The sequence below is a fragment of the Eulemur rufifrons genome, chromosome 7 (genome assembly GCF_041146395.1).
Source record: "Eulemur rufifrons isolate Redbay chromosome 7, OSU_ERuf_1, whole genome shotgun sequence".
NCBI lineage: Eukaryota > Metazoa > Chordata > Mammalia > Primates > Lemuridae > Eulemur > Eulemur rufifrons.
This window is the reverse complement of record NC_090989.1, coordinates 269,396,307-269,424,191: the sequence shown is the minus strand read 5'-3', so window position 1 is coordinate 269,424,191 and position 27,885 is coordinate 269,396,307. Positions and strand designations below refer to the sequence as shown.

General features: G+C 46.0%; 1 protein-coding gene across 1 annotated transcript in view; it reads right to left on the bottom strand.

The window, feature by feature from the left end:
• The window catches only part of PAPPA (pappalysin 1), a 237,473-nt gene extending 214,311 nt beyond the window's left edge, over positions 1–23,162 (bottom strand). The window contains exon 1 of the mRNA XM_069474586.1: positions 22,742–23,162. Within this exon, the coding sequence (XP_069330687.1) occupies positions 22,742–23,162 (421 nt within the window). The remainder of the gene's footprint in view (positions 1–22,741) is intronic.
• Between the last annotated feature and the right edge of the window lie 4,723 nt (positions 23,163–27,885).

The window sequence follows — 27,885 nt, the reverse complement described above, 5'->3', positions numbered from 1 at the left end:
TGTCAAGTTAATGCCGCCAACAAAAGTATCGGAGATCTTCCCTCTCAGTACTCCAGAAATCAAGTTTGTGATAGTCATTTTTACTGTTGGAGAAGTAAAGAAAGCTTCCCTCATGTGGTAACTTTCCCCTAGTGTGACTAGAATCAGATTTTGGCTCCTCCATTTTTATCCCTGTGTGTAAATGTGTGTGTGTGTGTGTGTGTGTGTGTGTACATATGCATGTTTGTACTTAAAGTTTGAAAGTATGTATCCTATGTTGCCTAGAATAATGGCGGCACTTAGTAGGTGCTCAACAGATTCTTACTGAAGGAAAGATCTATATGTGGTTATGTGGCTATTATGGCGTTCTATCCGCAAGTTCACAGGTTCATAAAAGAGAGGGGCATTTATTTTTCCAAGCTGAGGGATGAGCTGTAACTTCAAATCTCAGCTCTGCTACCATATAACATGAGATTTGAGCAAGTCATCACCTTTGAGCTTTTCCTTCTTACTTGGTAAAATGAGCATGCTATTATCCGCCATAAAGAGACAGTAACATCATCTATGGAAAAACCTATAGGTGATGCTCAATACATCATCACCATTACTGGAAAATGCTTCTAACTGGTCCATGTTCCACCAGTTTCATTCCTTCCTGATACAACCTATAAAGCATCACCAGATTCACCTTCCTAAAATCCTATTGTTCACTATTCCTCCAACAGACAAACAACCCTTTCTCTGACTCCCTCAGGGTACAGACCAACTTCAACTTTGCATTTCAGACACTGGTCTCAACCAGTCTCTGAATGTGCAGACACGCTCTGGTTAGGTATTCTCACTTTGGCCCACACTGTTTTTTCCAGGGGGAAATGCCTCCCTACTGCTCCGTCCTCTCTTTTTCCTGATCTTCAAGACCAGTGCCCGTATTATGTCCTCCGACACACCTTTAGTATTCATGAGTCTGCACCGTCAGTGCATGAACACTGACGAGCACTTCTCCTCCACCATCCTCAGACGGATGGAGTCAGTCTCTGACCCAGGCATCTTTCTGCACCAACTGCGGGACACTTGGGTCTTGACAGTGCACACAGGTGGTTGTGGGGGGCCTGGCATCTCTCTTCTCCTGAGTCTTTATCAAGTCCTAACACTGTTGTTGGCTGTTTGGTTGCAGATCTGGTTTTTCCTTCATGGCAATTCTCTCCGCTGACCTCCTTTCTGAGGCCACCCTCCCATGGCTGTCTCCCCCACTACACTGTCAGCTTCATGCGGGTAAAGAGCACATGTCTGTCCCCACGCTGCACACACAGCCTTCCATAAAGTGTCCAGGACATAAGTCCTCAATAAACAGCTATTGAACAGATAGATGAATGAATGAAAGACTTCTGTTCCCAAAGCTTCTGAGGAAACCAGATTTGAGTAGATTTTGAAGTTTCAAACAATCTTCACAGTACTGGAGTGAGAACCGTGACTTGGAGGCAGGAGTGGGTGCCCTTGTAGTACTGCATAAGCCCCTTCTACTTCCAGGACCTCAATTTTTCCCTCCATACAGTGGGAGGTTGGCAACAGTGGTTGTTAGGTTTGGTTGTGTAAAACAGCAAAAGAAGTAACAGGAAGTCAGGAAAATATAGCTGTGTGCTGGCACAACTAAGCTGTGTGACCTTAGGCAAGTTACACCCTCTCTCTGGTGTCCATTTTCTCAATTGTGAAAGAAGACAATGGTAAAATAAATTCCAGGAATTAAAAATTCCTGGAAAAATTTCTACACTAGGAGTAAAAGGCATGAATGTATGCCCTAATTTGCCACGAACATACTATTAATATTAATCTTGGGCAAATCCTTTTTCATGCATTTTCATATCATGACTTTCATGGGTCATAGGCTCTTTTGCCTCCAGGGGCACTTTCCTCCCTAAATAAATGAATTAAATATATAAATGTAATATATATATGTATGTATGTGTATATACACCCACATATATTAATATAATTATACTTTATAATTGCATCGTTACAAAAACAAATGTAATTGAGAAGCTGGATTCATTATTATACATGTATTATTATTATATTAGTTTCTTCTGATTTTAAAAGAAATCAAATCATTTTCCTACGGAGCTCAGGCCTTGTGCCAAGTGTGCCTAACGGATGCGCGGCTGGCCCTGTTTCCATCTCCGGACCTTGGTTCCTCAGCTGCCAAACAGCAATGGGAGGGGACCGAGCACCTGTAGCCAATCTAGGAGCCGAGAGGAAAGAGGAAGATTCCCACATGGGCAAGTCAAACGATGTGAATTTCAGACCTCCGCAGGCCCATAACAGCAAGAGATGTAAAAACACAGCCCAGACAGTGTGGGCTGAGCTCTGAAGACAAAGCTCCTCCCCCGGGTGAGCCTGCCATCACGTCTCCTCTTGGCCCACACAGCCCAGGGTGAGCCTTTCAGGGAGAGAGATGGCAAAGGGAGATAAGAGGGGGACGAGGCCAGACAGGCAGCTCTCCTCTCTGCAGGACTGGTGCCACCTGGAACGGCTCTATAGGGCAGGAGAGCAATGATAGCTGATGCCCACTGAGTGATTACTGTGTGCCCAGCATTGTGCTAAACTCTTTGCATAGATTAAATAAGGAAACTTTCATAATAATCCAGGCAGGGAGATAGATATCATTATCTGCATTTTACAGATGAGAATACGGAGACTCAGAGAGCCCAAATAACTCGCCCAATCCTGAGTAACTTGTTGGCAGGTGACAGAGGTGGGATTCAACCCCAGGCAATCAGACCTCAGGTCATGTTCTTATCTTCTAAATTATGCTGCCCAGCCAGGGGGAAACAAAGGGATGTTTTAAATTATATATAAATAAAGCATAAAAAAAGTCAAGTTCTATAATAGCAGGGCAAGCTCTGTGGAAGGAATGCTTGATTCTGACAAGAAGGCTCAGGGATGTTTTCTTAGACGAGTCTCAAAAAAGCTGAGCCTCACACGAGGTGCAGGACTTGGGTGGGGAGACCTTGGGCAAAGGCTTCCCAGCAGAAGGTGAAGCATGAGCAATGGCAAGAGCTACCCTTGAAGGGGACTCTGGAGATGAGGAAGACACCTGCTTTGGATGGGATTGAGGGTGCACACAGCAGCATAGGGAAATGAAGTCGCAACAGCTGAGGCTAGATTGCAAGGGGCTGTCAATGCCATGCCAAGACATCTGAAGTTCCTTCCGCAGACAAGAGGGAATCTTTGGTGGGTTTTGAGGAAGGACGTCCTTGGGGGTGGGGATCATTACCTAGGGATTATATGATGTTCTTCTTGACAGAGTCACAGAGCCAGCAGAGCCAGGACTGATGTCTCAGGACTCCCTGCCCAGTGCTCACTTGGAGTCATTCAGCCGTAAGAGTTATTAATGTAGAGGGTGGAATGTGACCAAAATTTTGAAGAGAGAGGGCTGATAGACTGTTAATTTTCTATCATTTGGACATCTGCTAGAAAATCATGAATTATATCTCAACTCAATGGAGCTCTTTAAGGCTCTAGAGGGATAAATAGCATTTAGATGCTCACTGGGACTTCAGAATTTAAATTGTGTTCCACTAGGGGTAGGATAATTAGCTCAACCTTGATCCTGGTCTCTAGTTGACTTTAATCAGATATCATCTACCTTTTGTTTCTTGGTTTCCCCATCTGGTCAACTGAAGGAGGACGGAGAGTTGATCTCTAAGTCCGTTTCCAGCCCTGAGAGTCTGTCACATAAAGTCCTTGAAGGGTGGGGATCGTATCTCCTTCAACTTCATACCCTCAGTGCTTAGTTGGGGACCTGACACATGGTAGACCTGATAAAATATGGTGGAATTCATGAAACAAACTGAGTTTTTAACCCAAGACTCCTGTGGAATCTTTAGGGGATTTTAAATCAAAAGTTTGGAAGTGGTGACCATTTTTTAAACAAACAAACAAACAAACAAAACCCATAATTAAGCAGATCAGTAACCTAGACAGGTTAGTATTTCTCCTCTGGCTGTAAAAGATGCTGAAGCACTGAAGGACTATCAAATAGGAAAGACTGATGGGGAGGCAGCCAAGGACACCTCTAGGACAAGGGGGACACCAAATATGAAAAAAAAAAACAAAAACGTGGAAGTGGGAATACATATTCTAGGAACATGAGGTAATTCTGTTTAACCAAAAAAATCCATGCAAGGCAGTAGTTCTCAACCAGCGAAGCTTTTGCCCGTAGGGGACCTTTGGCAATGTCTACAGACATTTCTGATCATCACAACCGGGGAGGGGAGGTTTGCTACTGCATCTGGTGGGGAGAGGCCAGGGATGCTGCGAAACATCCTACGATGCACAGGACAAACCCGTGACAAGGAATTCCAAAATGCCAATAGTACTGAGGTTGAGAAACCCTGATGTAAGGAAGCAGGAAAAGTTAACGGTGGGAAATAATGTTTCGAGAGGAAGTTAAACGTGAGGCTACAGAGTTCAGACCTGACCGAGAGAGGTTCGTGATGGAGCTGTTAGAATGTAGACTCTGCAGACTGATTCCACCACTCACTTGCTGTGGACCTTGGGAAACCCACTTAATACTCCCTATCTCTCATTGGGAAAACTGGGATAATAATAGTACCTGCTCCAGAGGGTTGTTGTGAGGATGAAAGAGTTACCATATGCAAAATATTTAGAACAGTGCCTGGCGCTCATTATGCATGAAATATATTAGCTATTTTCATTTCTACGTGTAGGGGATAGGGCACTACAGTAGACTCAAGTTCAAGAAAGTGGAAAAAGTGGCCCTTCAGCCACTGATAATCCTAGAAAAATGGTCTAGAGCTACATGATTATCATGTGACTATTATATCCACCCAATTAATAATCCTTCAATCAGCTTCTGCTTCAGATGACACTGCAGGCAGATGTGTCTGGGTCTGTCAGGCTGTTAGCAAGCAAGTCCCCATCTGGGCTCTGTCTTCCCGATATCCACGAGGCCCAGGCCAGCATCTGACAGCCTCTCCAGTCTAGGCTTCTCCTGGTTTTAACGAATAAGTGGAAGGAGACAGAGGAAACCAGACAGGAGCACAGACGGAAAGATGGAAAGGCAGGAAGTCTTCTGTGAGAGCTGCGGCCAGCAATACACACTGTCCACAGAGACTCCAAGTACAGAATCAGGGGCATGTTTTAGAGGCTTGTTTGAGCTACCGATACTGTTCTCTTGGAGCCCTTGTTTGTAAACAGATAGTTCTGCTGACACTGGGCTTTGTAAGGGCGGACAGGGGTGGGGGGGTGGGGGAGTGGGAATGGGGGTTGGAGAAACAGGCAGGTTGTGTCGGAGAGCCTTAGACCATGTGTTTGTTGTTGAGAATACAAAGACCTCACTGTATTAAATGAAAATGCTTGTTTTACAAGGCGAGTGGGAATATGATAGGTACATGTCGAAAAGGCTTCGGAAACTGAAACAACCCCATGCCACCAGGGCTGACTGCTACATCATACATCCAGGGGCACACACAGATTGTGAAGGCTCAGCAGCACTGCACAAGGACATGGGGAGGCTGTGGGGAAAGAGAGTCCTAGGAGCTAAGTGGATGGTCCTTCTCTTCTTTGTCCCCACCTATGAAGCCTGCCTTTTCCCAGAAAGCAGGGCTCCATTTCACATTCTCTATTGGTTTTCCAACACCTGCTAACCTAAGGGTAGACACTGTTATTGATCTAAAATATTAGCATTGATAAAGGAGTCTAGACCCAGACTTGGAGCACTACAGAGAATACTTGTATTAACATAACTATTCAGGCAGAGCACTTTAAGTTTTTCAAAATAGTTTTCAACTTCTAAAGTGAGTGGTTTTCAAACTCTATTCTGTGGAAGCACAGGGTTCAGTGGAGGTGTCTCAGGGGATTTTTTTTTTAAAGAACTCACAGTGGCATATAAACAGAATTTGAGTCTCCTAACTCTTGCTTAAGTCCTAGGTCAAAGCCCAGTAAAGGGAAGATTACAGGGACAGAACGGCGGGTGGGTGGGTGCGTGGACGGATGGAAGAAAAGAAGGGTGGATGGATTCGGGAATGAATGAGGGGATAGATTGATGGAAGGGTAGATGGCTGAAAGGGTGGAAAGGAGGAAGGGAAGACAGAAGGAAGGAAGGAAGGATGGATTGTTGCTAGACAGGTGATGGAGGGAAGGGTAGATTGATGGAAGGGTGCATGGATGGCTGGGTTCATGGATTCATGGAAAAGTCCATAGTGAATAATGATGGGCAGGACCAGGTCAGGCCACATTTGAAGTGAATTTGCCTATTTAAAATCCCAGAGAAACTCAGAGACCGGGAGTTTGAACAAACAAAGTTGAAGATTATATTTCTAAGGAACAAACTGATTCCTCCTCAGCGGAAAAAAGAAAAGTTCCAAATTCTATTGACTGCAACAAGGGTCCACATGAAGGAAAGTGGAATTCCTCAGTCTGATACGACAACTCAACATCAACATTCTCATTTTCACAGCTCTTCCACAGGGTTCAGATTTTAAAGCTGGGAACAGGCTTCAGGAATTGACCTGGTATGCCCCCTGTTTTTTCGGCATTTAAGTCAGCCATTTGGGGGCCACAGATCCCTTTAAGAAACTAATGAATACTTTGGACTCCGGAAAAATAGGCACAACCTCGAATTTTCTCAGAAAATGTCTGAGGGTTCCCAAATCTCTTCAAGTTCTTCTGAACCCAAGTACAAGAACTCCCCTCTCCTCTGTTAAAATATAAGTGCTATTCAGGTACTTTACTTGGTCCTGGTATTAGAAAGGAAGTATATGATGATGATATTAACTCCAATACTAAGTCATAAGTAAAATACAACATCAGCAATCAATTCACACTGTGATAATGCTATAATTGAGACGCCACTCTTGGCCTCATGCAATCCATTCTTCACACGGTGTTTAGAGGGATCTTTGGAAAACATACACTAGATGCTGTAACTCTGTTGTGTGAAGCTCTCTGTGAACTTCCTAGCACAGTAGGTAAAAATCCAGATTCCGTGGTTGGGGCCGCCCCAGCCCCAGGCACATATGTCTCCCAGCGGCTCGCACACCTGCTCCTTCCCTGTGCTGGGCTGGCCCTGCCTTGTGGTCTGTTCACTAGCTTCTCCATCTCTGTCTCTCTTTCTCTCCAACCCTCATCTCCTGTCTTTTCACATGGCTTGTCTTTCTTATCTGTCATTCAAGCCTCAGCCTGACTACTCAGTCATTCTATATAGCACTCCCCGCGATTAAATGAAATTCCTTACAATCTAGTTTACTGTCTTCGTCTCCTCACGAGAATATAAAGTCCACGAGGGCAGGAACCCATCCTGTCCTGTTCACCACCGCATCTGACAGTGCCAGGCACATACCATGTATTTGTTGACGTATGGAGACACACAGAGGTTCTCTTCGGAAGCCTCAGCGCTGTCACTATCTCACTGTGGAGCCCTGAACAAATCTCTTCCCCTCTTTGGACTTCAGACTTTCCTGGTTTAAAAGGATAGTTTGGGTCCTATCCACCTAGGGAATTCAATGATCTAAAATCCTTGGAACTAAGTGCAAGAGAGCTGGGTTCAAATCCCAGGATGATACAGCAGGAGAGACAGAGTGGTCAGGAAACCTGGGCCCCAGCTCTTTGCTGTCCCCAACCTGGGGTGGAACTTGGGATGATTTCTTTGCCTTCCCTGCATATCAGATTCTCCATCTGTGAATTGAGGAGACTGGACTGGATATACTGTAAATTTACATCATTTATCCATCCAGACATCTGCCCACAAATATTTGTTGAACGCTTCATTGTGCTGGACCCTGGGAAGGTGTCCCTGAGCATGGCAGATGTGATTCCCACATCCTCCTCCTCTTATATTCTCTGGTTGCCAAAGTGCAGGTGAGAGTTGCAGGAGGAGGATGGGAACATTCTATTTGTGTCTGTGTGCTGTTGTTGTCACAGAGGATGGGCACTTTCTATCTGTGGGTGTGTTGTTATTTTGTTGTTGTTGTTGTTTCTGTCAAAGAGGATGGGCAGCACATTCTCTTTGTGTGTGTGTGTTGTTATTGTGTTGTTGTTGTCACAGAGGATGGGCACATTCTGCACAATTACATCTAGCTTTTTAGCAGCCCTCTCCAGGGATGAGGTTGGAGAGGCTGAAGGAGAACCAGGGGAAAGGACTTAAAGCTAGCAGGGGTAGTACACTGGCTTGTTGAAAGACAGGGAGGCAGAGTGATGTGAAAGGTGGCAAGAATATATGTTAATATTCCAACAATATAATCACAATTATAGTGGTAAGAGATTGGTCAGCTCAGAGGGACCAGGGCTGTATCCAGCAGCCAATGCCATTGACAACGTGTTTGCCTTCACTATTTGGTCTCTCCAAGGCCCATCCTATTAACTCTCAGAGTACTTTTTCTTCACAGCACTCACTTCCAATTGCCTTGTCTTCTCCTTCCTTTGGAGCCATTTGCAAACCTTTCATTCATTTAGCAAAGTTTATTCAGCACCTACGGACATGGCTGGTACTGTGTTGAATGGCAGGAATAAGGCAGAGATGGAGACTGCAACAGTCTCTGCTCCTAAGGAGCTCAGAGGCAAGTGGGAAGGGACAGACAGGTACCACGGCAACCACATTAGAGTGTGACAAATGTGATGAGGACCTACGTAAGGAGTCGTAGGAACCTGATTCAGGTGATGATGGATTGAATCGTCCAGTCACTTCCCAGTGCCATACTCCTAAAAGCCACCCCGGGTCAGTGTCCACAGCTGAGCTGTGAATCAAGAAGTGTTGATTGTTCTCATTGGATGTATAGCTATATGTTTAAAATGACATACATGACTACACCCACACACAAGGCAGGGCACACACTCTGCATACATACACATGCCGCCCACTTCGTGAACAAGTGCCCAACCCTTCCAAGTAAAGGAGACCTCTAGAACGTTTGAAGTCTCAGAGCACTTTCCAGCCCCCGTGATAAACATGGGTGTTCCACAACACAATGTTTCTGCCTCTGCGCTTCCCCAGGACTCTGTTAATTGCTTGGTTATAGCAGTTCCCATGATGTCATGTATCTGTTTACCAGTCTGCTTCCGCCTCTAGCACTGGGAGCTCCTCGAGGGATGGAACTGCACCTTGTTCTTCTTAATTCCCACATCTTAGTCCAATGTACGTATGGACATTAGCTCAGTGTATGTATGTAAAGGTCGCTCAGTAACCATTTCCTATATAGACGTACAGAAGGATGGAGTGAAGGAAGGGAGGAAGATTCCCCTCTCCTAACAAACTTTCATTTCCCATTGAACCTGACAGAATGCCTACTACAGAGGTTTGGCTCATAAGAAGTTCTTAAAGTTACTGAATAGCTGAACAATGTTCCCTAACAAGCTCACTAACATGACCCCAGGGTTATAACTACCATCCCACACTGTAGAGCAAAACAAAGTGACCCAGTGGAAAGAGCACCGATTTGGAAGTCAATAGACCTGAATTCTATTATAGTTTCAATTTTACTGCCAATTTGCTGCTTAGCCTTATTCATCATAACCAGTTAACTTCCCTGGACCTCAGTTTCTCCATCTGTAAACTGAGCAGATTTGATAGAGCAGATTCTAATGTCATTCCACCCTTAGGCTTTGGAAAAGGGAAAGTCAAGATATCATATGAGTTTGTAACAGATCTAATCAGTCCTTTGGAGGCTATTCTATAAAGGAGTCATCCTGAGAGCTTAACACTGGTTCTACCAAGACTTAACTGGCTGCAATGACAGCCACATCACAAACCAGCCTTGTCACTTCAGAGTCACTTTTCTGCTCATGACTCCAGCGCTCACTCAAGAGGATCAACCCCCATACTTCCCAGACTTGGCTTGGAATACAGCAGGGCCCTCGTCAGAGGATGACAATGTGTCTCCACAGACCATATTTGGGGGAACATTCCCCAGGCTCTGATTCCCAAAGGAGGAATTCAAAAATGTTTTCAGCAAACAGAGTATCTTTAAAATGAGTGTACAATCAGGCCTCCTTATCGATAGGTTCTGCATCTGTGTATTCACCTGACCGCAGATTGAAAATATACAAGGAAAAAATAAAAATACAACAATAAAAAAATACAAATAAAAAACAACACAGTATAACAGCTATTTACATAGCATTTGTACTGTATTGGGTATTATAAATAATCTAGAGATGATTTAAAACATACAGGAGGATTGTGTAAATTGTATGCAAATACTATGGCATTTTAGAGCAAGGACTTGAGCCTCCCCAGATTATGGCATGGAGGGGTCCCGAAACCAACCCCTCTCAATTACTGAGGAATGGCTGTGCATCCCCCAATAGACCACTTAAAGGTGGGAAATGCTCTGGTGGATGTAAATGGATGGTCTTTCTGTTCAAAAGTCATCCGCAAAGAAAATATACTTTGCATATCAAAGCGATTTATAAGCCAATTTCTTTGAAATCTTATAATGCCCATTCAGATTTTTGCTTCATTTCTCCTGCCCTTTCTCTATCCCTCCCTCCCTTCCTTCCCTCTTCATTCTACAACATTCTTTAAATGTTTGCATTAGCCACTGGGGGGCACTACCATTCATTCATCCTTCATTCATTCATAGATTCACCCTCTCATGGGACATTTACTGAAAAACTACTGTGTTCCAAGCAATGTGGCCGGCCTCGTGTACGGAGAGAGATAAAACTAAACTGGGCTGGATTAGAATTCCAGTTCCACCACCCATTAGCTACGGGTACTTCAGCAAGTCACGTTAACTTTCTAACTCAATTTCAGAAGGTTCAAAGGGCAGCACTCCGCACAGTGCCAGCACATAGTAAGTGCTCATTATAAGCTAGCTGCTTTTATTACTGTCATTACTGCTGAGAACGTGTCTTCTCTCCCAAGGGCATATAAACAGCAGATAGAGGATTCCAGATCCTGAGGTCACCACAAGGTCTCACAAGATCAAGGGAAGCAGACGGAAAGCCCCCCTATCAGGAAGGAGGGAAATGGATGAAAACCCAAGCAACAGATATGACTGCCAGGACACTTGAAGCCCAGGAAGACTCTGATAAGCGGGAGGAGGGGGAAATGTGAGCGCAAGGCAAAGCTTAGGATTATGTGCTGCAATGCACGGGCAAAACAAATACTTTGCAAACAGGCTACGGGCTGAGAAGGAACGACCAAGGCCAAAATGTGGCTTGGATTAGAAAAGCCACAATGCGAGCTGAGGAGGCCCTTAAGTACACTACTCCCCTCCCTCTCCCCATTTTGAAAGGACAGATTTCTTTTCCCTTCTGACTTCTTTGCTCAAGAGGAAGTGGAATTAACCACTGTGTAATGTTTCTGATGGTGACGCACGTGCTAGGTCATGTGCTTTGGTTACGTAATGCGACACGCCTGAGGTTCCTGGGCTCTTTCTCCCAGAATCATTAGATATTCAGCTGGTTCTCTTATCCAGTCATCCATTCATTAAACAGAAACACATACAGCCTCTGTACATGCCAGGCATTGTGCCAGTCACTGGAGAAGTTGAGATGGATAAGATCCTAAACATGCACACAACTAAATATGATAAAGAATTCCAGGTGCTTTGAGGTAAGTGTGCAGAAGGAGTGGGGGTCAGATAGATAAAGGAGGTGGGGAACATGTTATACTTCGAGAAGAGTCAGGGGAAGAGGAACTTTGAGCAGAATCACTGTGGAGGTGTAAGTGTTCTGCAACATGGTGCACGTGAACATAGGGGACAAGCCAAGTAAAGGAAATGATGTTTACCAAGTAAAAAGCCTGATGCATTTGGGAGAACTTCAAATAATTCAGATTCTACTGGAGAACCTTTAGCTAGGGGTGACAGAGTCAGCTTTGCATTTTAGAGAGATCTCACTGTCAGATGTTGATGGATAGGTTGAAGAGAGTACAGGGGTTGAGCTTCAAAGAAGTGGGCATTATAATACCAGGGAAATTACATGGCAAGAAGGGAAGAGGACCTAAGCTAAGGAGAGGAGAGGAAAAGTTGGTTATAAATATTTTAAGGAAGCAGGATATACAGGGATTGATGGTGGATGATGTGTCTAGAGTGGGTGACACGAATCAAGATGAGGATGAAAGGAATTTTGGAGGAAAGAGGATTTGTTGAGTTTGTAGTTGCCATTTCTCGTGGACAGCTGGATCTGTGAGTGTGGAGCCCAGCATAGTCTGGAGACAAATAATGGTCATCAGTAGAGAGATGGTAATTAACCTACAGCAAAGGGTGTAAAGTCAGGAGACAGGTGGAACTAGCCCTGGTCTAAGACCTAGAAGACAGAGAGCTTTGTCCAGCTTGGTAACTGACTTAGGCAAGCCACTTTTCTCACCAACCCTCAGTTGCCTCATCTATGAAATGAATGGCTTAGATAAATCCTTCCAACTTTTATACACCTTGGTTCTTTGGACTTACATGAATTTTATTTCATTGAACTGAATACAACATTCATTCATTGCTCATGTTTTCTCTCTGTGTGCTGTGCATCTCTTAGAGCAAGGTTGTCTTGTCCCTGATAGGCCTGCTATCCTAGCCTTTTCTATTCTCTCATCAGCTTTTATAGCTGAAAAATCTCCAGCTGCATTGGGAGAAATAATCCCCTCTATATAAATACATTTGTTCTTACTCTGCCCAGCCACTTTTCATTTTATAGAGCAATAGGAGTTAAGGGAAGATGGATATGGGGAAGACATAGGAATGACTTCCAGACTGCAAGGGTGACAGGCACAGGTTAGACCACCAGCTCCCTAAAGGCAAAAGGCTAGAGCAGGGCTCTGTATTTAGTCACATGCTGACCCTACTCACATACTGAGATAGCCCAAGCTGTGACTGCCAGATTTTCTGTCTCTGTCTCCTCCACATGGGCTGGACCCTGAGACGTTTCCAGGTCCTCTCAAATTGAAAGAGAGTTACCTCTTCTACTCTTCCAGGTTCTAGGGATCCTGGCTTTGTGTCAATAATACTGGAAAACAAATACATTTTCTTTCTCTTGTTTGGAGAAAAATCCAAAGTTAATGTGGTGGGTATGAGGAGTAGAAGGAAAGAGAGGAGGGTGGGGCATGAGAAGTAGCAGAAAGCCCCTCAGGGATGACAGTGCTGGGGAATCCCTGAAGGAAAATTGGATGAAAAATAAATGGCTACAGACTCTAGAGTTGTAGGATTTTAATCCATTACATTATCTGATTAAAACTATAAGCAAAACTAAATGGCCAATGGTCTACTATGACTTCCAGGAATTTGTCCAGAAATGCTCTTTATATAGTAAGAAATTACAAAATTTGAGTTCTTTAACATTAGACCAGTAAATGATCATAGGGAAAGTCACCCAGTGAGTTTTCTGGATATTTATGGCAGCTATAATTAGCTACATTATTAGTGAGATGTCTTCCAGCTATCAGGAAGAACCAATATTCCCCAAGTAATGTCTTCAGTCAGTCTTTGAAATTCTACCAGTGGTAGTTTGTTCTGTGACCCAGAGGTTTTGGGTCACCATGAAAGTGTATATACCAATAAAAGAGTAGCATTCTAACTTGTAAATCAGTCAACACCTTAGCAAGAAGGAGTACCATGTCTTTTTTCCTCCCAGTATTGCTGGGGGGGGCGGGGAGAAAGCAGAAAGGGTGTGGGTACTTGGCCCCTGAGGGTGACAGGCACAGGCACCACCTAGTGGAGGAAAATATACCAAAAAAGGGAAGAAAACTGGAACTATGGCCAACTTCATAATTTTGTCTGAGGACAGTCCTGATGAGGGTTACAGAATCCTAGGAGGTCTCTACTAGAAGGGTTGCTAGGGCTACGTTGATAAACTCTACACTACCCCATTGTTCAGATGAGGAAAATTGGTCCCGAGAGGCAAAGTGACTTGTCCAAAATCACACAGCAAACTAATGACGGTACTGGTCTAGAGCTGACAGCTCCTAGTTCACAGTGCACCACTCGTCCTAAAATACACCCAGCCTTCTCTAGACAGCCTCAGGAGCCGATCTTGGGTCTCTCCTCCAATGTCACCTCTCATAACAGCCTTCACTCACCATCCTACTCAAATCTTACTCTTTCTGCATCCCTACTCCAACACAGCATTTCCTAGACTCCCTTCTCAACTTTATTTTTCTTTATAAGTATTCATCTGACATTACGTGAGATATATATACACACCCACACATACACTTATTCACTTTTAGTCTGTCTCCACCTCCTATCTCCAACCCCCTGCTCAGAATATAAACTCCCTGAGGGCAGAGCTATTTTTCTATTTTTTCACTGCTCTGCACTCACAGCTTAAAACTGTCCCTGGGACATAGCAGGAACTCAAAAAATATTTGTTGAATGCTTTGGCAGGGAATGGACAAATTTTACTTGGTCTCTTGTTTTTATCTGCATTGCTTAGGTTTTTTACAATGAGCATGCATTGGTTTGGTAAAATGAAACAATAAAGTGTTTACTTGGTTTGCCTTTCGTTTTAGTTGATTTATTTATTTATTTGACTGTTAAGATGATAGTCATAAATCTTTCCTGAGTTGTAAGGAAGGGAAAGGCAACTCCTGGCTTTGCCAAAGGAGATAAAGTACGTCTAACTGCTAGAGTTACCGAGAGTATTAGAAATAACGTGTGGCAAGGTCCAGACACACGTAATACAGATATGAATTAACATTTGCTGGGTTACCCCATAGTCTAGATTCCATTACTAAGCATTTTCCACATGGAGGCCCAGTTAATCTTCAAAACAACCCTATGAAGTAAGAGCCAGTATTATCTGCACTTTACAGATGGGAAAAGTGAAACTTGGAGATATTAAGTAACTTGCCCAAGGTCATGCAACTAGCAGGTGCGACAGTCAGGAATTCAAACCAAGGCAGTCCGACTCCTGAGTCCTACAGCCAACCGCTGCAAAATACTTCCTTAGTAAACACATGCTCCTGCAGGTCATCCCCTCATGGCTCTAGAAGTCTCCAGAATTGCTCTCTGGGCAATTGGGGATGGAGAGAAATAAGGAGCCAGAAAAATGAGAACTAGGAATATGAGTGTGTGTGCGTGTGTGTGTGTGTGTGTGTGTGTGTATTGTCACAATGCTTCTTGAACTGTCACAATGATTAGCAGATCCCATGGAATTTCTTATGCACAGGACCAAAGATGCTAAACATTTCACAATATGTGGGGCAGTCCCATACAGCAAAGATTTTTTTCACTCAAAAGCTTCTTATTGCCCAGCAAGTCTCCACTTGCCCCTTTTACATGCCCCTTCTAAGACTCCCCTCTTTACTTCTATTCCCCTGGAGTTCTCTAGGGGCAATCATTTTCACCTGAGTTTGCAAGTATGCAGACAGGAGGGGAGAGAGGGCTCCTCGAGTCTGAAGCCTGGACTGTGTGCGTCTTGACTTTCAATTAATCTTTGTGTGACCTTGGGAGAGTCCCTAATCCTCTCCAGGCTGTTGCCTCTGTATTTGCAAACTTATCAGCTCACAGAACACACACAGATCTGAGACTTTACCTCCTCCTGTGACTCTCAAACACTCTTAATATTTGTAACTTATTAGGGAAATCTTCAACCACACACAAAAGCACAGACAAAAATGTACTGAAGCCCAAAGTTTTGATTACCTGGTTTCAACAATTGTTGCCAATTTGCCAATCCTCTTTCACCTACCACCACTCCGTGGAACACCCAGTTTTGTTTTGTTTTTTCTGGAGCTTTTTAAACAAACAAACAAACAAAGCAGACATAACACAATTTTACCCATAAACACTTCAGTATGCCTTTCTAAGAGATTAGGATCTTAAAAAAATAATGACAATACTATTATCACACCTACCAAAATTAACAATAATTCCTAATGTCAGTCCATATCCATTCAAACTCTTTGTAATGGAGGAACATATTCCTTCGAATGCAATGTTTTAGAATCACACAATTTAAGCAGAATAAGGTGAAGGGAAGGCGGGGGGAGGCAAAGCCCTGCCCTTCCGCCTCTCCCCAGAGGCTCCCTAAGATTGTGGGGCACAGTTTGAAAGTCCCTATTCTATCCCAGCCCTCCTTTCGCATCCTGAGAATGCTGAGGCTCAGAGAAGAGCAGTAAATTGTCAAGGTCACATAGCAGTAAGTGGCAGGATGTGGCAGACTTGTGAAGTGCCAACATCAAAGGACTCCAGTGAGGTCACAGGCATGAAAAGGTTTGCTAACTCAATCACTATTTATCATCCACAGTGTGAATAATGATAATAAAGGCACCGTTCCAGGAACGACCTCGACGTTGATGGCATGGATCGCATGGACCTCAGTCTGGTTCCTCCTAATCATGCTGCCATGTGTGTTGGGTTCTGCTCTCAGCCAAGAGTTTCCCTGCTACTGTCTCCCCTGGTCCCCATGACACCCTATGAGATGGGAGTGTTGACTGGAACCACATCGAAAACCCTCTCCCCAGAGGCCTCAGTGGTTACATCAGAGACCACAGGTCATACAGTGCAGAGGAAGCCAAACCCGAACTCTGACCTCCTGATTCCCAGTTTCAGGTCTTTGAACAAGCCACAGGGCAAAAACTTGCAAGTCAGTTCTCAGTGGCTGGCGTCAGAAACACAGCTGAGCATTTCCAGTCATTGCACCAGGGCAGGATGCAGAGTGCTTAGTGCAGTAAGAAGGAAGATAGGGGAACAGCGAAGGCAAAGGAGTTAGACTTCCAGGAAGGAACAGCTGGTGAGGGGAGAAATGGGTGCCTGCTGGTTTCCTGAGCACTTTGCCATCAGTAGATGAGGTACCAGCTGCCCATAGAGGGAGTCCTCCTACCTATGGTACCTGGGGAGCTTCTCTCTTCCTCGTCTGAGACACCTGCAGCCAGTTCTGGTTTCAGAGTGATCTCAAAAAGAGAGGGTTTTGAAATAATAGGAGAACACATCTTGCAACTGGACTAGCCCAGAGCAAAGTGGTGAATGCCTCAGAGCTGGGCTTCCCTGTTTCCTAGCCCTTATTCCTGCTCTGAGAGGCTCCCTTCCCAAACACTCTGAGAGAGTCATTTGAAATCAGGGGCAAAGAACTCAATGTGTGACCCCTGCCCCCCTTTACAGGAGTGTTCACATTATAAAGGAGGCACCAGAAGGAGAAAGCATGGCTTAGGACGTAGGAATGGCTCTGCAAAAGTGGAATGTCAGGGACTATGGAACCCAGGGGTTTGGAGCGAGCAGGGGAATTCGGACTGGAAGAGAGGTCCTTCAGAGTTGGGACAGCTGAATTTCTCTAAAGGCTCAGCCACCAACCAGCTCAGTAAGCAAGGAATGTCACTTTCCCTTTGGGCCTCAGTTTCCCCACCTACAGAACAGGGGGAGGTTAGACTGGATCAGTGATTCTTCCCACTGGTGGCCTTTGGCCTTACCTGAGAAGGCTTTGAAAAATACTGGTTTCCAGGCCAACCTCCAACCCATGACGTCAGAATCCCTGGGATGTGTGTAACCTAGGCAGCAGGATGTTTTAAACGCTGGTGATTCCAAGTGCAGAGAGGAACGGGACCTACTGGACTAAAAGACCTCCCAGGTCCCTTTGGGAGGTGGCAGTCTGTGACTATAGTTTAATTCTGTGTAACCCTGGTCCTCAGTTTCCCTGTTGTACAGTGAGCTGCTTGACCCAGATGAAGGCCAAGTCCACGCCCAGGCTGACCATACACAACACACACTCCTGGGCCCCACACCTCTGAGTCTCAAGTTTCCCTTCCTCTGTGCAGGGAGAGCGGGAAGTGTTCCCCAGGCTTCTGCAGCCTCTGTCACCCCTACTTGGCCACTGAATGGCAGCTCAGGGGAAAGTGACTGTCTTAAGAGTGCCCGAGGAAGGAGAAAGGGGCACGTGGCAGGAGATCTGTGACCTACGGTGTGGCTTCTGTTCCCAGGAGTGCATGCTCTCCTTCGACGCCAACTAGTTTTCCCACACACAGGTCCCAGGGGTTCTAAACCTAACTTTGGCTCTTATTACGAAGGGGTCATCCCAGCAGATCACGGAAGCGGAGATGAAAGTGAAAGGAAGGAATTTGAAGGAGTCTAATTGTTCCCCAAGATACACTGTCTACTCTAGACAGACTCCCCCGCAACTTAAGATGGGAAGCCCTAAAAATGCACAAAGAGAACCCGCTTTCTGAAGGCCAACTTAGCAAACTGGAAGAGGAGGATGCGGCTACTCACTAGGTCCAGCTACCTTGACTGAGTCCCTATGAGTTGGCACTGTGTTAGGTACTTTCTGCATGTTTATTTCATTGAAACATCTTGATAGCATTATGCCCATTTTACAGATGAGGGAACCAACGGATGGAAAGATGAAGGGACTTGACTCAAATCACACAGCACATAATTGGTAAGAGAAATTCCAAGCCTGGTCTGTCTGATAATTTGATGTGAAAGGAAAAACAGATCTGCCAGGCCAAATCCATGCCTCCAGGTGAGATTAATAACCACTTCCCATTCTCTTTAATCTGTAGGTATATGGTTGGCACATAAAGAAGCAGAAAAGAATGAAAATGTTCTGCAGAAGGATTAAGGAAGAGAATGTGAGTCATTTCTTCTCTCTCCAAAAAGACTGCTGACGCAGGAAACAGGCACTTGGGACTTGAGTTCACATCTGGGCTCTGTCCACCTGAGAACTGTGGGACTTTGGACCACGTCATCTCAACTTGCGGAGACTCAGATTCCCCTTTTGCAAAGTAGGGGCAGTGATGCCCACCTCCCAGGGTATTTGTGAGGACAAAATGCACAGCCACAAGGCAAGTGTCAAGCACATTGCCTAGCACCTCAGAGGCACCCAGGGAGAGTCAGTTTCCTTCCTGCCTTTAAGTGTCCTCAATCCAGAAAATCAAGACTGAGATCTTCGGGAAATAGTGTCTAATAATAAGAATGAAGTTTGTTGAGCACTTACTATATACCAAGTCTGGGTCTAAGCACTTTCCATGTACGAGTTGAGTTGGCATTCACACCACCCTGTGAGAAGTACTTGTGCCATCATCACTTTGTACATGAGGAAGCTGTTGTCCAGAGGAGTCAACTAGTGTGCCCAAGGTCACACAGCTTGTTAGCAGCAGAGGTGGATTCACACTTAGGTCACCTGGCTACCCAAACTGGGTTCTAACCACTCCAATATTCTAGATCCCAGGTAGGGCTATGAATATTAGGGGAGAGCTGTGTTAATATATCAACTCCCTATAAACTTAGCCCTGGTAGCTACAGTGATTCTGAAATGGGGGAAATGTGGGCACTCTTTTTTGAGAGTTGAGTGGACAATAGGAAGTGGGAGCTGCAGAAAGGAGGGGAAAAAACACTCTTGAGAGTAACCAAAAAACTCAATCCAGTCTAACACTTACAACAAAAGAAAAAGGCTGGCAAGCTGGGGTGCTGGATGGGATTCAGGTAACCCCCTTTCTCCTTCTGAGCAGGAATTCCCAATCGCTACAGAAAGGGGTGGGAGGAGGGCAGGACTTGTGGGGTCCACATTTCACTTATCTAACAGGTCGGGAGAAACTTTAACAAGATTAACTGCTGCTCAGGGCCTCTGCTCCACGGAGCAAATTGAGTCCATTGTTTTCTTTTTCTTTCTTTCCAACTGGAGGGGTGTGTGTGTGGGGGGGAGTGGTTGGGGATGAGGGGCAGGGGTCTGGATCCTGCCTGGTGTGGTACAAAAGCAAAGAAATGTGTCAGAAACGAGCCCCCGCCCCGGACTTGAAAGGGAGTCCAACTTGCCATGCGTGAAAGCTGAGGGCTGTGCCTGGGTGGCGGGTCTGTGTGGGGTGAGACGGTGTTTAGGAGACACGCTCTCTCAGTGGTGTAGGGGGCAAGGCCTGGAAGTCGAGATGCCAGGGATTAAAACCTAGTTCCTGCCGCTGAGGAGCTGTGTCATCCAGCACACACCCCTCCCCTCTCTGTGTCTCCTTCTCCCCTTTCGGCCAAAAGGAGAACTGGTTTGGGTAACCCCTCCCATCGTAAAAGACCACCCATCGTCGGTGGGCTCTCCAGAATCCTGCACACGGGCACCTTCTAACTTTGGCTTTGTTTTTGCCTGCACATGCCTTTCCTGTTTTATTTATTAATATATATTTTTTCTCCTCCCTTTCAGAAAAATAAAAGGCGTGTTTTCTGAGCTTCAGAAGCAAACTGCTCCTTCGCTCCTTCCCCCTGTCTCTCTGAGAGCGCCTGTCTGAACTGGTGTCAGTGAAGTTTGAACCGGGGCAGAAATAGCATCCCCAGGCGGATAGCCCGCCTACCAGGAGCGGCAAGGCCTGCCTCTGCCAGACGACAGACCCGGTTAACAGCACCGTAAAATTAGACCTTTACGAAACCCAATTGAATCCTGCAGCACAGAGTGATGTAAGGCAGCCTGGCCTGACAGCGAGGCAGCAGCCCTCTGCCTGAAATAGCAGCGCGGTCCCTGCTGAGCGATGACTGCTCTCTCTAGATAGGTGACCAGGGATTCCTAGGAAAGTGGCGACGCCCAGCCAGAGAAAGCCAGCGGAGGTCACACAGCAAACTCGGCACCTGAGGTCGCAGCGGGACGACGAGTTTTGGCACCGAGCCCCGCTGCCCACCTCGGATCCTTCCTCTCCCAGCCCAAACTTACATGAAGGAGGGAGCTGAAAAAGTACTTCTGCAAAGAACCTCTGTTTGTTTGCTTTTTAATTCAAGGAGAAGCAGGTTCTTTTTAGTCCAACGGTCTGTACCGTGTGGAGGATACGCAGAATGAGTCTTTTCTGGCTCGGAGCCAGGTGTTTACACACCGCCGAATCTGGCTCGGACTCAACTAGGGGAGGGAAAAAAATCCACCAGAATCCTCGGGGGGGAAAGCTCCTGGCTTTCTGGTGCTACACGACAGCAGTGCCTTTTCTTTCTTTCTTTCTTTTTTTTTTCGTTTTGAGAGGAATGTTATTTCCACACATAAAATGGACCAGGCATTTTATACAAGCAATAATAACCTAACGTCCCCCATCCAATTAAAGTATTTTACTGCAACAATCTTTGTGCGAGAGAGTGAATGAGTGCTCAAGAGAATGCGTGTGAAGAGAGGCTCCTTGACTGAATTATAGACACTTATAAAGCAGTCTCCTGTGGAATCCCAGGTGTTTTATACATATATATATTTTAAATGCATTCACTACCTTTTCATTGACGATACCTGTATAACACTGGGCTCGCCTCTCTGGCAGGGAAGCCTTCCAAATCACTAGTGAGACAGGTAAAGACCAGGAAAAACCAGACCCACACATTTTTTTTTATCACCTCCTAGCAGCAGGCTCTATGTTTTTCATATGTTTGGAAAAAGAAGTAAACACGACACAGCCCCGAATTATCACCACCGTCGTTATGATTATGAATAACACCTCCTCTGCTCCACATTAGACCCTCCTCTGGCTGACGAGGGCTTGGGAGTTAAAAGTGAATGAGCTCGGTTTCCCTCTCCTTCCCGGAGGAGAAAAAAAAAAAAAGGAAAAATAGCATGCGATGACGTCAGTTGTGGGTTGGTGGGGGGGAGTCGTTCTATCGCTCTCCTTTGGTAGCTGGAAAGTGGAGGATTCGGGGGGCATGTTCTTGGTATGGCAGAAGAGTTTGGGTCTCCCGAGAGGGACTTCATGTAAATAGGACAGGCAGCGCATCATTTGCGAAAGCCTAAGCCAAAGAAAGGTAGAACGCAGCAGAACTTCCCGAAAAGCTCAGAGCTGTCCCTTCTAAGAAAGTGTGTGTTTAAGGGGGTGGGATCGCAAGCCGCCTCCACACGTTTCCTGGCTGCAGCGAAGGGGGAACCCCTACTCTCACTTTAAGACGTCCCAGGTCACGCATGGTAAGATTGTTTGTGCAGGAAGGGAATCTCCCAGACAGAGGACGCAAAACTTTCCTTCTCTCCTCCAGCGCTGCCCGCCCCCCGCCCCGCTCCCCAGTTTTATTAAAGGCATTTCCACAGATTCATTTGGAGGGGGAAAAATGGATGTTGGAGCATTTCTAAGGTTTGCAACCCTCGCAAAGTGTCCGGTTTCACTATGGGCTTCGCGAAGGGGAGAGAGGGAGGGTGAGGAGGGAGAACTCAAATTCATTACGGGCTCATAAAAGTCCCAAATGAGAAAAGCGCCCCGTTTCGCGGCCGAGTCTGGGCAAAGCTAGCGGGGTGTGCGTTGGGAAGGTCTCGCCCCAGCCCCGAGTGACCGGCAATAGGCTGAGGACATAGGATGGCAGTGTGTGTGGCTGGGGGCCGGGGGCCGGGGTGAATCCCAGAGGCAAGCTTCAAGCAGAGAGCAACTTTGGGGCACTTCGAGGACTTCTAAGTCTTGGCGATCACAACAACCTTGTCCTTGCCTGCTTTCAGTGTAACCGGGCCTAATGAAGGGGGCTACCCCCCCTTAAAACGTCAAAGAAATCAAAGGTCCCCTAGCCTCCTTTCGCATGCATCCCAATTGGGTCATCCTCCCCTTCATCCGAAACGGAGACAGAGTACCTCTGACCATCCCGAGCACGGGTTGCGTGCACTAAGCTCCCCGGGGACTAGCCCTCACTGACGGAGAGTCCCGGGGCCGCCAAGAGTGCTCCTCACGCTCCTCCCGGGGGCCAGGCAGCGAAACCTTCTGAGTGCGCCCATTCTACCGATGGGGCAAAGTGAGGCTCGCAGCTCGCCTGGGTGTCTCCGCGCTGCTCGCAGGGCGGCTCCCGTACAGACACACCCGCAAGCCCCCCACCCGCCATCCACCCACCCGCGCCCAGGCACCCGCGCGCCCCTGGGGCCGCGGGGACGGTGCAGCGCCCGCCGGGGCGCCCTCGCCTACCTGTGATCACCGCCGGAGACCTCTGGCCCCCCTCCGCTTGCAGCCACACTTGCAGCGTGAACGCGTCCCGGGGCAGCTCGAGGTCGGCCCGGAGGCGCAGCTGCTCGCCTCGCCCGCTGAAATAGAGCGCCCGGCTCGGCGGGCTCGGCTCCTCGGTGGCGCCCCTCGCCTCCCGCTGCTGCCGCCGCCGGGGGACGCGCACGGCTTCCCAGGCACCGCCCGGCGGCGGCGGCGGCGGCGGCGGCGGCGAGGCGCGGCGGCCGCGGGCCGCCCGGGTGGCGCAGGTGGCCGGGCCGGCGGCGGGGCGCGGGGGGCGGCCGGCCCGCGGGTCTCTCCGGGCCCGGCGGGGGCGCTCGGCCAGCCCGCAGCCCAGCGCGGCGCTCAGCAGCCCCAGGCGCAGCACCCAACTCCAGAGCTGCATGTCCGACGGTCCCCCCCGCCCCCCCTTCGCCCCTGCACCGCCGCCCGGAGCTGCCAGCTTTGGGAGCCTCGGCGCCTCGACTTTCTTCGCTTCTTCACCCTTCTTGGGCGAGCCCCCCCTTCCACTTGCTTTTTTCTTTTCTTTCTCGCTTTCCTCCTCAAGGTGTGTGCTCCACTCCCCCCACCTTTGAAAAATACAGTCCAACTCCTCCTGGTTGGCAATTAATTTCTCTCCCCTCTCCTTTATCTGCCTTATTTTCCCCCTCTAACAGCTGGTTGCCTTCCTCCTTGTTTTATTTCATTTTATTTTATATGATTTCTCGCTCTTAAAAAAAAAAAAAGCTCCTCTAAGACACTGATCCGCTGAATTCCCTCCCCCCAAAAGATGCTCTAATTTATTTATTTTTTGCGTCCTTTATAACACAAGCCACAGCCCCCTTCTCCCCCCCCCAGTCCCCCCTCCCCTCCCTCCTTCTTCACAAAATGAAAGGAAAGAGGGGGAAAAAATCCCTCAGAAGATGAGTAAACAAGCGTATGCTAATCTGCTCCCGAGCGCTCCACCTTCCCAATTGAATGAGTCCCTGTTAAAACTGCGGGGATCATGACTAATCAATCAGTTTGGAGAGGCCGAGCTACCCAGCCTTCCTCCACTTTGCCGTTTGCCTCCTTGCCTTCGCTGCCGCTTCTCCACCCCCTCCTTTTTTTTTTTTTTTTTTTAAGAAGACAATCTTAAAGTAACAATTTAATGAAATTCTGTACACACCCCCTTATGGTCCTCCCAGCTCTCCTCATTCCTGCTCAAAACGCACATTCCTGTTTTTGTTTTGTTTTGCTTGCTTTTTTCCCCCTTCCTCACCACCTCCCCTCCTCTTATTTTTTTCTTCCTCCTGGCGGGAGAAAAATCTATCTCTTTTCTCAGGATCCCCTTTGCACTTTGCTGGTAAACCTCATCCTTTTCTATAGCACATAAAGAGTCTTGAAACTTGATTCTCAGATTTTTAAAAATGCTCTCTCTCTTCTCTCTCTCTTTCTCTCTCTCTCTCTCTCTCTTCTCTACCCCTCTCTCCCTTCCTCCCTCCCTTTCCCTCTTTCTTTTTCTCTCACTCTCCTCTTTCTCTCCCTCACCCTCCTCTCCTCTTTTCCTCCCTCCTCCCTTCTTCTCTCTCTTCCTCTTTCCCTCCTCCTTTCCCTTCTCTTTTGCCTTCTCTGCCCCTTTTTTCCTTTCTCCTTTTCCCTCTCAGAATTTCCTTAAAGTTATGCAATGAAGAGCCGTCCCCCCTCTTCCCTAAGTCCCCAGTGCCGCGATTCAACTAACCCAAATGTTGTTTCTCAAAGTCCTCATGGAATCAGAAGAAAACAGAAGAAAGACACTTCCCAGGGCATTTGCCTTTCAGAAGCTGTAGACCAGCCCAACTCTGTCTCTAAATTCCCCCAAATACTCTTAAAAATATTCTATTAGTTGTTAGAAATTATTTTAATTTTACATGAAAAAAATAAGAGAAAAATATTCATTTGCCTAATTTTTTTTCCAACCTAAGCAATTCAGGTCCTCTGACATTGTTCGTGTCACTGGTAAGGATCTGACCATTTGCTGCTTTGTAGATCTGTTTTTGAACTGGGACATATATGTAATATTTTTTTAATTCTTTTTTCCCCCTCTTTATGGAACTCAAAAGCTCCCCCTTATGGCAAAACAGTTCTTCTTCTTCTTTTTTTTTTTTTTCCTCCAAGTGTTTAATAAGTCAACATGCGTTAGCACTGGTAGATTACAAATTATTAGTTACCAATCTGTTCAAATAATGTAGTGACAAAAATATGCTGTGTGAAGTTTGTGTGTGGATAGCATGCTGGAAGCCAGAGATGAAATTAGCTCCACTAATTTGTGATTTTCTTTCTCATGTGCTCATGTCCTCGTAGCTGCTCGAGATCCTTCCTGAGAGCTGGGAACATTGTTACCTGCTTCAGGGAGAGAGAGGACCAGTGGAGAATATGTGTTGGTGAAAGTCTGAAGATTTGTAGGATGAGCAGATGACTCAGACATCCCTTCTATATAAAAGCCGGAATGTAGTATGTGCAAGGATTACGGCACCATTCTGAAAACAGGAGATCCCAGATTCAGATCTTTCAGGTTTAGAAAGAACTTACCATGTAGTTTTAGGCCAAGAATGTTTGAACTCAGTTTCTCTAGTTATAAAATGAAAATTGCACTACCATCCTAAATGTGCTTCCAGAGATTGGCTGGAAGAAAGATCTTAGGTGCATAGTGCTATGGATAAGGAATTTGCCTAAGCAAATCTTTCACTTTCTGCAACTCCAAGTCATCTGTAAGAGTCATGAGGCTGCCATTCAATAAAAAGAGAGCTATACTGAATGGCATAAATTATGTCACTTAAAATCCCCCTTCCTCCCCAGTAGAGGTTGGACCATGACTACTGATTGACTTCATTTGTGGCCATTAGGCATTTGGAAACTGTATATCTTGGGGGTGGCCGGTGGGGCTTTTGAATCATTGTATATAATAGATTTGAATATTCCTAGGCATTTCGGATTTTATCAATTCTCAGACCAGGAGTGGGAGCATGGGGTTTTTAGTTCTAGTCCTCATTCCCTCCAGCACATATCAGCGCTCTGCCTTGGCATGAGGCACTTCACTTCTCTACCTTCTACTTTCTTACCTCTAAAGTGAGAATATCTACTTTTCAAATTTATTTTAAGGATAAAATATAATATGCTCTGGGGTATAATATTTTATAAACTATAAAAATGATGTATGTTCTGCTGCTGTTGTCAAAGTGCTCCTTAAGTTTTTAAAGACAAAAATTGAGGAGGCCAAGTCATTTCTCTCCTGTACAAGGCAGGAAAAGAAAAGGACAAAGATGTTCATGTCTTATGTAGTTCCTTGAGCTCCTTGATCTCTGTCCCTAAATGTGTTGGGAGCACTTGGCAAAGCCTTTCACTCATCTATTCCTTGAACATACATTTCCTATGTTGTCCCACCTGTCTTGGAAGCCATCCTCATTCTTTATGCATGCACGTATGTATGTATTTGCTTGTTTTTAATTGAGTACATGAAATTAATGCGTTGTAATTCTGGCTTGTGACCCACCCTAATCACTGATCTCTGCATGACCCTATTTATTTAATATATAATATAACATATATGCTGCGATCCCTTTTTTACTCCATCACGTGATCTTTGATGGATGTGTTCCCTCTCTTTTCATCATCTGCAGTGGAAGAGCAATCATTTGAGAGTCAGGTGACGTGACTGGTGATCTCCCGCCCCGTGTGGGATCTTTAGATCTCATTTCGTTCTTATGTAAAATGGGAAAACAGGAGTTGAAGTTTCCTAAGGTGGCTTCCAAATCTGAACTACAATAGAGCCCACCGTTACGGGAGTATGGCAAACAATCCCCATCTAGTCATCTTATATGCAGTCAGTTTCTTCCCCCCACCCTCACTCCCCAGGCACTCCCTTACGTTTTGGAGATTTTTGTCGTAAAAACCACTTTTAATCTGTTCCTTCACTCTTAGGACATACTTCTTCAACATTTATTTTGTCTGTTAATAACTAAAAGCAAAGTATTTTGCCAGGAAGCATATAAGATCCTACTGGAAATTAGGAGAGCCCTAATGAGTGGGAGGCATTTGAATGGGTGAGGGTGGTTCAAAGTACGCGTTCCAGAGTCACCCTGACCTGGGTTCCTGTGACCCTCAGCAAGTTGCTCAATTTCTCTGAGTCTCAGTGACCTTACTATGGAGTTGCCATGAGGATTAGATAAGCTTGCCACGTGACATAGTAGCTGCTCAATAAATAAGCACCCCCTTTTCCTTTCCAGGAATCTAAACTTTATGGCCCTCTGGAATTTTTTCGTCAGCTTTCCTCTGGAGCCAGAGTGTTATCTACTTCTTACTCTGAGCCAGACGGACTATTCTCATTTTAGAATTCCCAAGGCAAGCATTGTCTGTCTCAGAGTCTGGAACTCGATGAGATAGACTGTTCCATTGTTCTTGGTCCCCTGTTTATGTCTTTCCTCAAAGATTAGAACTCTTCAAGGGCTAGTATCTTCTAGGGCCAGTTCCATCACCTGCTCAGAGAACCTTCCACTAACTGCACCCTTCCCCCAGCAGCAAGAAGGGCTCCCTCCTCTGGGCTCTCACGGAATTTCCTCTGCATGTCTATCAGCACAGCCCCACAGCAAACTATCACAAGTCCGTATCCGCTGGTCTCCCCTTTCCATGTGGGTCAGAGACTGTTACATTCACATTTGTTCTTCCCACACTGCCTAGCCCAGCAGTATGCATATAGCTCCTTGTCCACAACCACTTTTGAATTTAAATATATATATATATTATAGCTGCTTTAGTTTCTCCTGTGGTGCCAATCACAGTGCTATGAGTGTATTAGGTTCTTAATAAATATGTAATTTATTTATTTTTTTTTTTTGTTTTCTCTGCCTTAGCTTTCCCAGATGATGCATGTGTGGATACCCTGACAGTTATAGTTCATCAGCTGTTCAAGTGAAGGTCACTAGAAGGAGAGTGGACTTTGGAGTAGAATAAATTGGATTCAGATTCTTAATTCTATCTTTGCTAAATTAATACCTTTTTTTTTCTTTTCTTTGCCTGGGATAGAGTGGTGTGGCATCGTCATAGCTCACTGCAGCCTCAAACTCAGCCTCCCGAGTAGCTGAGACTACAGGCTTGTGCCACCACACCTGGCT